At 41.4% G+C, this 14481-nt stretch overlaps 1 protein-coding gene across 5 annotated transcripts in view; it reads left to right on the top strand.

The window, feature by feature from the left end:
• ARMC2 (armadillo repeat containing 2) overlaps positions 1-14481 on the top strand; it is a 247089-nt gene that overhangs the window by 126566 nt on the left and 106042 nt on the right. For all 5 annotated transcript variants that reach the window (XM_061427637.1, XM_061427635.1, XM_061427639.1 and 2 more), the window contains 3 exons: positions 1586-1846; positions 2320-2392; positions 11901-12072. In XM_061427637.1, coding sequence (XP_061283621.1) covers positions 1629-1846; positions 2320-2392; positions 11901-12072 — 463 coding nt within the window. In that variant the 5' untranslated portion in view covers positions 1586-1628. The remainder of the gene's footprint in view (positions 1-1585; positions 1847-2319; positions 2393-11900; positions 12073-14481) is intronic.

Raw genomic sequence — 14481 nt, 5'->3', positions numbered from 1 at the left:
AAACCCATTATGTACATCGTTTCCACTGAAATTTTATATATATATATTAGCATTGAATATTTTTTAGTAAAGAGTCTATCATATCATATTAGAAATAAATGTACCAGGCCTGCTAGTTTTTGTTGTTCTAATGTACATAATCCTGGAGACCTTGCTTACATTCAAATGCCTATATCAAACATTTCCAGAATAGTATTGCTTATCTAGTAATTTTTTTTTTTTTTTTACTGTTTTTACTTTACCCTCTGGCCTTTCCCTGTGAAAAGAATGGCATATTGTTTGTAATTATTATATTCTTTTCTTCAAAAACTCTCAGAGTGGATAGAACTAAACAAATGTTCTTGTTGCCTGTTGTTAAGTAACACCTTAATGTACAGAATCATAATATAGTAAATCCTCTTTGGCTGTCTAAGGAGTCACCTGTTGATTCTACTTACAGAAATGGATTGTTTTCAGTTTCCTTGGATATATTTCACAAGACTTTCTTTTTTTGCAGAAGTTATTCTAAAATTGGGCAACAGAAATATATGAATAATTTTAAAGACTTCAGTCTCCCTAGAGATAAAACATTTTCAGAAGATTGGTTTTTCTTTTATTTTAAATGAATGAATACTTAATACCATGTACTAATTAGAATTAAGTTTTTAAAATCTCAACTGTTTTAAAGTGTAAAGCTGTCAAAGTTGTGTTGCCAAGTTAGCCAGGCCTCTGTGGGGCACACAAACATTAAGAAGAATGTGTAACCTCAAGGGATGGGATGGTGGAGTGGGAGGGAGGCGAGAGAAGGAGGAGATGTATGTATACTTATAGCTGATTCACACTGTTGTATGGCAGAAACTAATACAACATTGTAAAGCAATTATACCCCAATTTTTAAAAAATTTAAAAAGAGGGATGTGTATCCTCATGGCCCTTGTGCGTGACTGTACCTCTTTAACTGAGGGCGGTGTCTTGGGAAAAGATCATTTGATATTTTGTTATTTTTTCATGTAGGACATTAACTCAAACTGAAGGCAGTTTGAATCAACTCATTCAGATATATCATAGGCAAAAGTAAGGCTGAACCTTTCTACAGTTATAAAAGCTAGTATAGTTTGGAAAGAGACCCCATCTGACTAACTTTAATCTTACGCTAGCATTTTGTGTGGAGGGCAGTGGGAAAGAAAGGGAAACATCAGTTAAGCAGGACCACATACTTTAGTTAACAGAACCTTGCCTGTGGATCTCCCATCTCTTAAATGATTGGAGACCTTGAGATGGTTTTCCCTTCCTAGGGTGTCTTCTTTCACAACTTATCTTCTTTCCCTCCAGGTTAAACTTGCATGCTGTGTCTCCTCCCTGCTTGTCATTCCCTCAATTGCATGTATTTCTAAGGCATGAATGTGCACAGCAGCCTATTTTTTTTGTTTGTTTTTTTGAAAGCTCTTCTCCCATCCTGATCTTCAAAGTGTAACTGCCTGGTCGATTTTTAATTAAAAGTTGTGATTTTTTTTTTTCAAGTTTAATGTACAGGGATGGTGTAAGCGTGTATCCTGTCTAAATGACTGGATGAAAATAGTTGGTATTTTGTGTCCGGTATATGCAGGGTGTGGTGTCTTCCTGAAGAACATTGTACTTTAAAAGGAAAGATGCTGTCTCCAAATGATAAAAAGTTAGAAAAGCTGGATCCATTTTACCTACCTTCACTGTCCAAGCAGAAGACCAGTGCAGAAATCGTAAGTGAAGCGCGAAATGCCTTACGCACTGTTAGGACCCAAAGACCATTTACACCATGGGAAGACCAAAGAAAACTATTTGGGCCTGCATCTTCAAGACCACCAGAAAACAGACCTCCATCCTCCTTCAGGTATTTAGCTCTTCTCTTGTCTATACACTCAAATGTGTATATTCACCAGATGACATTTTCCCTTAATTCTAGGTTCGGATAGTTGCTTTCCTAAGTTTGACTTCTGCTAATTATATCTGTCCAAGATTTCTAAAGATAATTCCAGACCTTGGGTCCAAGAAGTTGGCTGTGGTTGGAAATGGTTAATAATGGTTGTTATACAAACTTTATAAAGTCATGTGAACAAAGCTTTAAAAAAATCACTATATACATTCCATTTTTGAATTATTCACTATTTTTAATCATCCTAAAAGCAAGAGAAGAGTTATTAATAAAATGTTTAAAGTACTATGATTTTAAAAAATTCTGTCTTCCTCAAGGCTTATGCGTTGAATGCTTTTACTTGTTGCGGGGTTAGAGTTAACTAGTATATACTAGAAATAAAAGAAATGATTATTCACAAACTTGTGTTTCTGTTCCATCCCCTGTGCTAGCGTCCATGCATCCAGTTTTGAGTTCTCTGATTCCAGGCCCATCTCTGGCACACGTCTCAGTCCACTGGAGTTTGTGAGTACTTTATATTACCATGGGTGTTGTGAAATAGAATTTGCCACAGTACTTGGAATCAGCATGTATATTCTAAGAGAATGATCACATAGACCTAAATGTATTAATAATTTAATATGAAATATTCTTTTATGTCTTTCCAAATATAATCGTTAGTACCTAATGAAACGCTTTTATTATCCACTGATAGTTTGATAGGGCTTCCCAGGTGGCTCAGTGGATAAAGAGTCTGCCTGCAGTTCAGAAGATGCAGGTTTGATTGCTGGTTCGGGAAGATCCCTGGAGGGAGGGCATGGCAACCCTTGATAGGGCTTCCCAGGTGGCTCAGTGGATAAAGAGTCTGCCTGCAGTTCAGAAGATGCAGGTTTGATTGCTGGTTCGGGAAGATCCCTGGAGGGAGGGCATGGCAACCCACTCCAGTATTCTTGCCTGGAGAATCCCATGGACAGAGGAGCCGGCAGGCTACAGTCCTTAGGGTCACAAAGAATCAGACACGACTGAAGCATCTGAGAATGCATACACTTATAGTTTGATAATGAAGAATTTTAGAAATATATGATAACTGACAAACAGAATGTTTCACAATATTTTTAAAGTTATGCACGTGTATTATATTCTCAATAGTTATGTACACAAATAAATTATAGACGCATGTACATAGAGTCAAAAAATAAAACACCCTCCAGCAGTCTCCTGTCCCCTTATTTTTCATTCTCCACTCCCCAGTGGCTTTCATTTTAAACTCTATTGGCTCATTTTTTCTTTTTTTTTTTTTGGTATTTACATCTAGATTTTTAAATAACGCAGTGTCTTGCTGCTCTCTGACTTGTAAGCTTGAGGAATTATCTAATGACTTCCCAGTAGGAAAGAGGAAGATTTAACTCTTGTCTGCCTCCAGTGTCTCCTCACAGCACATTCACCGTTTCTGTCTCCGCTGCAGCTCACTATATAGATACAGCAAAATTTTGGTTAGAACCCTTTTTTCTGACTGTGATTGTATAAATTCTGTTTATAGCTGAGCCTTGAACTAATGATTGGTGATGATTACTTCTCCTTATCTGTACCACTTTTTGTTTTCCCTGGTGTTAATAGTTGCCTTGTTTTAATAGTATTATATTATTATTGTTTCAGTTCTAAATTCTTCAGGCCTAAACTTCCTTCATATATGCAGGCACATGAGATATTTTTTGATTCATCTCCTTGGAGAACTTTCCACAATCCCTTCCTCTAATACTTGTCCTGGCATCTTGCACACAGCTCACTCCTGTTTCCAGTACTGGCTTTCCTATTTCCTGTGTCCCAAGTCCTCTTCTGTCCTGATTTACTCTTATTTTACTGGAGTACTCCCTCCCACAGCTTCTTGAGAGAGGACATATGGGAGATAAATTATTTGAGACCTTGGTTGCTGCTTTTTCTCTTTGGAAGTTTGTAGGATTTTTCTTTTTGTTCCCAGTGTTCTGAAATGTCCTGTTACTGAGCCCTTCTGATGTAAAATCTAGTGGCCTTCAGCTCTGGGAAATGTTCTTGAGTTATTTTGATATGTTTTCCCCTCCTGTCTGTTCTGTTTGCCCTTTCTGGAATTTATTATTCATGTGTAGAATCCCCTGGACTTGCACTTCAATTTTTTTATTTTTCTCTTTTCTTTTTCCCATCATTTTTTGAATGAGACTTTGTCTTCTAATCCTTTTGTTGGGTCCTTTTCATTTCTAGGATGGTATTTTTAATTTCCAAAAGCTTTTCCTCCTCTAAATTATCTTTTTCTTAGTAATGGTATTCTGTTCTTATCTCACGGTCATAGCATCTTACTGTTGTTCAGTCGCTCAGTCATGTCTGATTGTTTGCGACCCCATGGACTGCAGCACGCCAGGCTTCCCTGTCCTTCACCATTTCTGGGAGTTTGCTCAAACTCATGTCCGTTGAGTCAGTGATGCCATCCAACCATCTCATCCTCATCCCCTTCTCCTCCTGCCTTCAGTCTTCCCTAGTATCAGGGTCTTTTCCAGTTAGTCAGCTCTTTGCATCAGGTGGTCAAAGTATTGGAGCTTCAACATCAGTCCTACCAATGAATATTCAGGGTTGATTCCTTTAGGATTGACTGCAGTCCTTGCAGTCCAGGGGACTCTCAAGAAAAGTAGCATCTTTTCTTAGTATATTAATGGTAGTTTTGGTTTTTTAAGTGTTCTTTTAAAACTTCTGTTGCTTTTGTGTGTATATATGTGTCTTCAACAACTGGAATTTATTTTCTCACGGTTTTGGAGATGAGAAGTCCAAGATCAAGGTGGCAACGCTGGTGCTTTCTTGCAGCTTTTCTCCTTGGCTTATGGACGGCCGTCTTCTCCCTGTGTCTTTACATGGTCCGTCCTCTATGTCTCTGTTGCAGTTTTATGTTTGTCTTGGTCTCTCTTTTTTCTTATCAGAGATTCTCCTCTGATAGCTCATGCTGCTTATTTGGCTGTTCTTATTTGAGAGTAGAAGCATGTGGAACAGGTTGGTCAATCCCTAGCTGATACCTACCCAAACCTACATTTAGCGGGGTTTGACTGGGCTGTGTTGTTTATAAAACCCTCAACAGCATATCTGTTTAGGGCTTTCCTTGTGAGCTAGTCAGTTCTCTATAAAGTTTTTCCTGGAGGATAAAGCCTGAGTGCTAACTATTGGGCTGTACTTTCTCAGCTTTAATACCAAAGAAAGAGCCCAGAGTCAACAACAAAGACATCAGTTATAGGGGGCAGTTTCCCTGGCTCATTGCATGCATGCTAAGTTGCTTCAGTCGTCTCCGACTGTTTGTGACCCCACGGACTGTAACCCACCAGTCTCCTCTGTCCATGGGATTCTCCAGGCAAGAATACTGAAGTGGATTGCCATGCCCTCCTCCAAGGGATCCTCCCAATCAAGGGATCAAACCCACATCTCTTATCTCTCCTGCACTGGCAGGCAGGTTCTTTACCACCAGAGCCATCTGGGAAAGCCCAGGCTTGTTAGTTACCAGGGAAACCAGCAGAGGGGCTGCCCCTCACTGCCAGTTTGATTAACTATCAGGTGGAGATATTCTGATCTAAAGAGTAGAAAGGTTACCAGCTTGGAGGGAGCAAGTCGGAAGGTCTGTCATGTGAGTAGAGTGCAGGTAAAATAGATGCTATTCTGGCAGGGGACGTAGAGAACAGTCATGTTGAGTGGCCTGACCATAGACCAACTCCCAGGAGCCCAGAGGAAGAAGGTACAAATGCCTAGCATTCACCGCATAAACATCCAGTTAATATCTATGTTTACATTAAGTACCCTGACCCTCAACAGTGCCTGGTTAGCCAGAGACACTGTTTTACCCTGTCTGGAGAACAGACCTCCCATCTGTTCCTGGGTTCAATAGCCTGATTGCCTGCAGCTGGGAGGGAAGGAGTTACCCAGACTTTCAACCAATTCTCCTTATTTCAGACACATTTTTTTCAGGCAGATATTTCAGATATTTCAGTACCTGGTGATACCAGTTCCTTAGACTTTCATAGAATTAGTGTGTCAGTCAAGCAGCTTCTCAATTTTTATTACTGTTTATGTGTGTGCATGCTTGTGAATATGTTTGTGTGTATGTATGTTTTTGGTGAACTATTTTAAGGGAAGTTGTAGTCCTTATAAGACTTCATCCACAAAAATTTAAGTGTGCATCTCATATGAATAGGGACAGCCTCCCACACAACTGCAATGCTATCATCAAAGCTCAGAAAGTTAACATTACTCAGTAGTGTTATTTAATGTACAGTCCATATCCAAATGACCCCAGTTGTTTCAAAATGCATCTTTTATTCCCAAATACTCATCAAAATGTCTCTGTGAAGAAGACTGTACTTGTTCTTATATTGCAGATGACCAAAAATAAGATACCAAATTAGCAAGCATGAACCAATGTGCAATAAGTACTTTCTCAACCATTGTTGACACGTCTTCTTGTACCTACAACCTTGGAAACCACTTGTTTTTGAACCAGCTACAGCAAGAGGGCCCCCTGAGTGGTCAGTCTGCCTTGTTGCTAAGTGGCTGTCCATTCTACCGTTCTGCCATTTGACTCCGATGGTTTGTTTTTAATATTGCTGTAATTTTGGGGGACTCGCTCAATTTGGGCCTACTCTTTCCTACAAATCTCAGTTTCTGGAGTTCACTTGGTCCCTGTTAAGCAGAGATAATGTTGGCATTGCCCCTGTTTGAGGTCACTGCAATTAAATTCCTTTACTGTAGGATGGTTGGGTGCTATGTGCAAAGTCAAAGCAGGCGAGGAGTAACTCTGTTAGTTTGAATTTTTTCTTTTGGTTATACTGAATTATGTAAGGGTCTTGGGCATATTTCCTTTCAAGCAATAAACTTTAGAGCTCCTAGTCAAAAAAAACTCTGAAAGCGACCTCATAATTACCTCCCCTCCCACTTTCTTTCCTCCTTTCCGCATCACCTTTGAAAGAATTCTTTGGTGCTGCAACCACTAAATTAACAAGCAGGAAGGAGATCTGGAGCAATGGGAGCCCAGGGAAAGGGAAGGGAGTAGTGACCCCTGGAGGCTGGGGGTGGGGTGGTGCTTACTTAAGTCCCTTAAGGATGCAGTTGCTGAATTTGTAAAGACCTCAGCAATTGAATTTCAGCCCTTTTTTGATCTGGGATATGTTCTCTGGCTGGTTTGCCTTTTAATAATTCCTCAACCAGCAGTCCAGCAGGGAAGAAGGACCTGGGAAGAGCAGCCCATTCCAGTTCCTGCATTTAACAAATCCTCTCAGCTCTTCACACTTGTACATTGATCCTTCTGTTTCTCCCCTCCTGTCTGTCCTGTGCCCACAGCCCCTCCCCGGCGGCCCCCACCATAGCCTTCAGCAGGAGTGGGCTGTCTACACTCAGGGCACACTGGGCTTGGCTCACTCACCAGGGTTCCCATCGGCACCTGTAATCCTATAAGTCAAGGGAAAGAAAGTGAAGTCACTCAGTTGTGTCCGATTCTTTGTGACCCCATGGACTGTAACCTATCAAGCTCCTCCATCCATGAGATATTCCAGGCAAGAGAACTGGAGTGCGTTGCCATTTCCTTCTCCAGGGGATCTGCCCAACCCAGGGATCGAACCCAGGTCTCCCGCATTGTAGGCAGACACTTTTACCGTCTGAGCCACCGGGGAAGTCAAGTAAAGGGAAAGCACTGCAGTTTGCAGTATGCCACGAGCATTTATATACACCCACTATGTAGGTGAGCTGCAAACAACTTTCTCTTAGTATTTCTCCCCTTTCTCACAGCAGTTCTGAGATGTGGGGCTGTTGTGTGGTGGTAGTTACTTCATCACTATTGTCAAAACAGAATTCTCCTTATGTTTATGAAACTTATAAAACCTAGTTATTTAAGTTCCAAGTTGGGCTCCCCTGGTGACTCAGTGGTAAAGAACCCACCTACCAATACAGGAGAAGCGGGTTAGATCCCTGGATCAGGAAGATCCCCTGGAGAAGGAAATGCCAAGCCACACCAGTATTCTTGCCTGGGAAATCCCATGGACAGAGGAATCTGGTGGGCTACAGTCATAGGGTTGCAAAGAGTCAGACATGACTTAGCAACGGAGCATACACATTTTTATTAAACTTTTTGTTGACCTGTAGAAAAGACACACATCATAAGAGTGCAGCTTCATAAATTTATGCAAACTCAACATACTAGGTAACCAGCACTGAAAAGGAAATAACATGTAGTTTCCAGCATCCCAAAACCCACCTTCCCAGGGTAACCACTGTCCTGACTTCTCACAGCATAGATTAGTTTCAGCCAGTTTTTATATCTTATGCTGTGCTTAGTCACTCAGTCATATCTGACTCTTTGCAGCCCCATGGACTGTAGCCTGCCAGGCTCCTCTGACCATGGGGATTCTCCAGGCAAGAATACTGGAGTGGGTTGCGATGCCCTCCTCTAGGGGATCTTCCCAACCCAGGAATGGAACCTAGGTCTCCCACATTGCAGGCAGATTCTTTACTGTCTGAGCCACCAGGGGAGCATTCATATCTTTTATAGTATTTAACAAGTAGAACAAAACTGAATATATATTTTAAAGAGAAAGTGACTTAGGAGCCCATATGTCCCTATGGGCTGGGGGAGATCCAGGGTAAGAAAGTGCAGAATGAGAATGTCAAATAGTGTTTTTTCTTTCACTATTTCTGAAACAAATGGTGATATTACTGCAGTGAGTCGCATGCTGAGAGTGACAGAGGAGCCCAGAGGACCTGTGGAGAAAATCATAGTAATAGAAATGCACCTACAATTGCCACGTCCAAAGGCTGTGTCCTTGGGGGAATTTTTAATATGTGCTCACTTTGGGACTTCCAAGAAGGGTTGGGGGTGGGTGGGGTGTGCGCGTGTGGGTGCCATGGCTGTACAAATGAAATCATGGTGACTTTCTGAGGTTGGAGATCTTGGACCCCCTTTTCTAGTCTTCATGAAGAGTGGGACTTCACCTTCCCAGCTGGTAATCTGGAGGAGCTAGGTCAGAACTTGGTTAAGGCTCCCTTGCCCCCATGCTTGGATGAGAGTCAAGGACAGCCAGATGCCTTAAATGTCCTAGACATTTTTGTCTTCTTTGATTGTGGTGTTGTATGGCAGTAGTCTTTCGGTCTTCAGGGACTCTAGCAATTTTCTCACCCAGGACAGATCTTAAACTCTGACTTTCCCAGTATTTGGGTTGTACCCCCATCACTGGCTAGTATCTTGGCACAGACCTTGAGGGAAGTGGAGTTTTTAAGTGAAGATTTAAACCCACTTGCAGCATTCTCTGTACTCTAAAATAAGGTGAATTTTACAAGAAAAAATTTTACTGTTGTGCTTCAAAACAGCCATTTTGCTCCACAAGGTGAAAGAACATTTTGTAGAACCTGGTGTGATAGAAACTGGTGGCTTGTTTCATTTTCCCTTGGAGAATTAAAAATGCTTCACACATATCACTTTGTATTTTAAATAGTCCAGAGAGATATATGTTTAAATGGGATGAATAATTTAGTAAAGGTCAGTAGTAAAATGGAACTAATTTTTATTATACAAACAACGAGTAATTTTTCACTAGGAAAATGATACCTTTTATCAAGGAGCAGTTAAAGGGATTTATCTTGCCATCCAGATACAATTAGGTTGTTCTGTTTGGGTAGAAATTCGCATTGCAAAACCATATTTTCTGTTTTATAAGATATTTTATTTAGTACCCCCAAACATTTCTAATAGTTAAAGAATCTGTAAAATCAGCCATTTACTTTATCTGCATTACTGTTTTATAGACTTCTCAATCTTTGTTTCAGATTCAAGGCACCTACAGAGCACAGACATTTTGAGATAAGAAAATCTTGAATCGACATTCAGTATTGAGATTATCCTTATGTATTTCATCTTTCGTAATTACATGTAAAGCACTTACTTTCCTGTATCATACTCTTAGCTTTGTTGTTACTATTAGTTTCATGACTTAAGTCACATTCTTATGAATATTTTGCAGTAAATTAAGGAGACTAAAAAGTGAAGGGACTGTTAAATATAACATAATTTATACAGACAGGTGAGTGTTGTCTCCTTCAAAATAGACCCCTCTGGATTCAGGATCTGTTTTCCAGCAAGGTTGCATCAGGGTCTATGGCCTTAGCTTTTGAGACTTAAAAGTAACTTGGAACTAAATTTGGTACATACATGAAGGGTGAGCAGCTTACATAGGGAGGGAGCTAGCATTTCTCAAGCCTCCGTAACAGGACTTGTCTATACTTGAGTGTCCCTGCAAAAAGGGGGCTACTTCCATGTGATAGATGGGCAAGCTCATAGAAGTATATGGCCTGCCCAAGTTCACATAACTAGTAAGTGGGTTTGATCCCAGTCAGTGACTCATCCTGCCTATTATGCTGATTATTTTTTTTTTTTCTGACTATGTTTAGAAGAATGTATCTCTATAGTCATAAAACTGATTTTTTTTAGGGGGCTCTGGTTTATGAACCGATTACGGTTGCAAATGAACAGAAGGATGTAAAAATTTTTTTGAAAAATGTCTTATTATTGACATAAGCAACTTCTTAAGAGAACTCTGATAAAGATGTCTATCCTATTAATGTATATGAGAAAACCAGCATTTGAAATGATGTGTCATATGATAAATGAGCTCACCCATTTTCCAAATTATCTGACTTGAACTTCACACTGGATTTTTAAAAAGAATTTGTTGATTAATCTATTGGATTGAGAATCACGTTATTTATTATGTAAGTGATCACTTTATTTATTATGTAAGTGATTTCAGGAACTTTAACTTGATTATTTTTGACTAGAGAGCTGGAAGCATTTGCTGCCATAAGATTACTCTTTCATAGACAGAGAATCCAGATAGAGTGGGGGGAAGGAGGGACCACCAGGCAACACTAAAAGTGGGAGTCCAGGCCTCTGTGAGGTTGTGGCCCCAGGTTGGGTCAGAGGTCACTGCCATCTGGAGGTTAGACCTGAAGGTGCTCTGGGTGGTTGCAGGTATGTTTAAGTCTTTAGGGAATTGGAATTTTGCCACTAATGTCCCTTTTCTAATGGTTGTTGTTGTGTTCGACTCTTTGTGACCCCATGGACTGCAGCATGCCAGGCTTCCCTGTCCTTCACTATCTCTTGGAGTTTGCTCAATCTCATGTCCATTGAGTCGGTGATGCCATCCAACCATCTCATCCTCTGTTGCCCCCTTCTTCTCCTGCCCTCAGGCTTTCCCAGCATCAGAGTCTTTTCCAGTGAGTTGGGTCTTTGCATCAGGTGATCCAAGTATTGGAGCTTCAGCATTAGTCCTTCCAGTGAATACTCAGGGTTGATTTCCTTTAGGATCGACTGGTTTGGTCTCCTTGCTGTCCAAGGGACTTATCTTCTCCAGCACCACAATTCGAAAGCATCAATTCTTTGGTTTTCAACCTTCTTTATGGTCCAGCTTTCACATCCGTACATGACTACTGGAAAAACCATAGCTTTTACTATATGGACGTTTAGAATTTTTAAGATGTAGAAAATAACACATTTCATAAGTCCAAGACTACTGCTTGCTCTTTTGTGATTTATTAGCCTAAATTATTTTAAAAACTTTTATATTATTAAAAACTACTTTTGTGTAGTCCCAAATATATAAAGGTTGTATTTATATTTCACATAGTTCTTGGTTGCCCAGTACATGTTTTCTGAACTGAATCAGATCGAACACAAAGATTTACAAAGTAGGTTAAATGTACTATACCATATTTTATAGTCTCTTAATTAGATTTGTTTGCTGGCATGGGTAAATTTTTTTTTTTTAATATACCAAGCAGGACAGTAGAGTATTTAATACAATATAACTGACAAAAGCAATGAAAAAGTGTCATATACCTGATGCATTGAGATCTAGCATCAGGGGCTGGGGAGAAGCCCTGCCGGAAGCCGTGCACTCCTCTGGAAGTGTCAGGGTCAGCTCTGGGTGGTGAGTCTCATTCAAGACAGAAATTCAGGCCAGTCGTTTAAAAAAAAATCTCTTTCCAGAAACCGAAAGCTCCAGCATCTCCTGACACAGTGGAAGATTTCTGCCTTTCCTTTCCTAAACCCCCAGTGGACCCCGCGAAGATTAGAAGAATAAGCAGTGCCCGGGCGCGTTTATTCAGGGCGGCCTCCCAGGGAGCTCTTCTGCCAGCCAGGACCCTTCTTCCCACTCAGCGTAAGGAAAATCTTTAAAACGTAATATACTTTAAAACCTGGGGGCAAGCATGTTTCTTGAATTTACACACAGGAACTATGTGTATATGATTTTTTACGTTAACTAAGACTTAGTATCGTGCCAAAGCTGGTTAAGAAACATTTGTATATTTTTCTGGGTGTCTATGAAGAATACCTAAATATTAGTTTGTTTTTTTTTTAATGTTACTTGGTAGAAAAAGAATCTTAGGATACGTGTTTTTTTAGTGAATGAGTTCACCTACACTGGAAGTAATTTCTAAATTAGAATTCCAAAAATTGTTCATTTCATTAGGCATATTTAAGATTTATATAATGTACACTCATGAAAATACCTTTCTGATCCCATGTGAAAATTAGAAACACAACTTGAATGGGACTTTTCCTACAGCCCCAGAAATGTTGGCTGCTGCTGCTGCTAAGTCACTTCAGTCGTGTCCGACTCTGTGCAACCCCATAGACAGCAGCCCACCAGGCTCCCCGTCCCTGGGATTCTCCAGGCAAGAACACTGGAGTGGGTTGCCATATCCTTCTCCAGTGCATGCAAGTGAAAAGTGAAAGTGAAGTTGCTCAGTCGTGTCTGACACTTCGCGACCCCATGGACTGCAGCCTACCAGGCTCCTCCATCCATGGGGTTTTCCAGGCAAGAGTACTGGAGTGGGTTGCCATTGCCTTCTCCAAGAAATGTTGGCAGGTGTCTTAAACCTGTAAACAGAGAAGATAAAAACCTCAGATTCTAAGGAATGTCCCGGTAATTGGAATCACCCCTTGTCCAGAGCATACTAAGAGTTTTACAGACTGTAGCAAATACTCCATTAGTGGGGTGACAGTCAATTCAGTGGATCACACCAGCATTTAAAATATAAAGTAGGATAAAATAGAATGGAAAATATCAGAACACATTGCAGACAGTGAACGTTAGTATGTCTTTAAGGATTTCACTTCAGCCTCGTATGTGTGTTCAGTATCATATTATAAATTTACTATACATCATGCTTACAGCATATTATACATTTCTCATTACTAAAATTACACCGTATTATACATTTCCTGAAAGTTGAAAATCCAGTTTAGCTGGGGCTGACAGAACCAGCCATCCTTCCGTCGACAAGGATTGATGAAGAAAGGGCAGGTTTACACTCACAGAGAGGAGACACTGCACATGATCCCAGAAGTTACGGTAGAAGCCACTCCCTAAGCATCCTACTTGTGTCACATATAAGCCTTTTCTCTTAACTAGTCACCAGCATAAATGTAGATCTCATGGAGGACACTAGATGCATGACTGTTTATGTGAGTAGCCCTCAGCCCCATTAGCCTGGTGTGTGATCTGCAGTTCCCGGGCCTCCCCAGCACACTGCACTCACTTTCCTGTCTGGTCCCTATGGTCCCTGACACAGCTGAAGAGAGAGAATCAGGGGGAAAGGAAGGGGCAGGCAGCACAGGGTGTGCGGGCCACGCTCAATGCTGTAAGAAGTGTGTAATTAGGCATTCTGCGTTACCTCGCTGTCCCCATTTGTTTCTCTTCTAATAGGCAACTGGCTATTTATTGAGCACCTACTAGCTGCCAGGTACCAGTTTAGGCCAACAGAGTCTTGCCCTCAAAGGGGAGATAGACAGTAAACAGGAAAACCCAGAGATAAGATAATTAGGCTCCGATGAGTGCTAGGAAGAAGATAAGCTGGATCGTGGGACGGGAGTGACTGTGGCAGAAGGAATTGTGTCAACTCTGGAAGGTGTCCCTGAAGAGGTGGTATCTGAGTTGAAATGTGAATAATGATAAGAAGACAGCCAGGTAGAAATCTGTGAGCACAGTGCCCAGGCTGAAGGGGCAATGAGGCTCGAGGGGGGTACAAGTTCAGCTGGTGGACCCTGAGGCCTGTGTGGCCAGAAGGGGGAGGGAACTGAGGTCCCAGAGCCATTTGGGGCCAGGCCAGTGGGAGGATGTGGCCAGGGCTTTATCCTTGCTGCAGTGAGAGGCCAAGACAGGATTTAAGCAAGGGAGAGACATCATCGGGCTTCTGTTTCTCAATAGACGCTGCACTTTTAGAGTCACCGAGGAACTTTTCAGATGTTGCTCCACCAAGGCCCCCAGCAGACCAGTTACATCAGAAAGAGTTGGTACCTATGGGAGCCAAGTCGAGAGGGGATGGCTTCGGCAGCCACACGGTGTGGAGTGAGGTCAGACTCAGATAGGAAGGGCGCCGCTTCTCGTAAACAGGAGGGCAGAGTTGTTGTTTATGCAATGTTTTTGCTTCTGAGCCCAAACACCACACACATTTAACTCTTGGTGGCTCCCACTTGAAACCCGGGCTGCTTGCTGAGCTGTTCCCACGTAGTGTGGAGGTACCAGGAGAGGTGGACATTTCCCCACCGGCTGAAGCGTGTCTCT

This window comes from Bos javanicus, chromosome 9 (assembly GCF_032452875.1).
Source record: "Bos javanicus breed banteng chromosome 9, ARS-OSU_banteng_1.0, whole genome shotgun sequence".
NCBI lineage: Eukaryota > Metazoa > Chordata > Mammalia > Artiodactyla > Bovidae > Bos > Bos javanicus.
The sequence above is the reverse complement of the archived record's forward strand: the minus strand, read 5'-3'. Positions and strand labels throughout refer to the sequence as shown.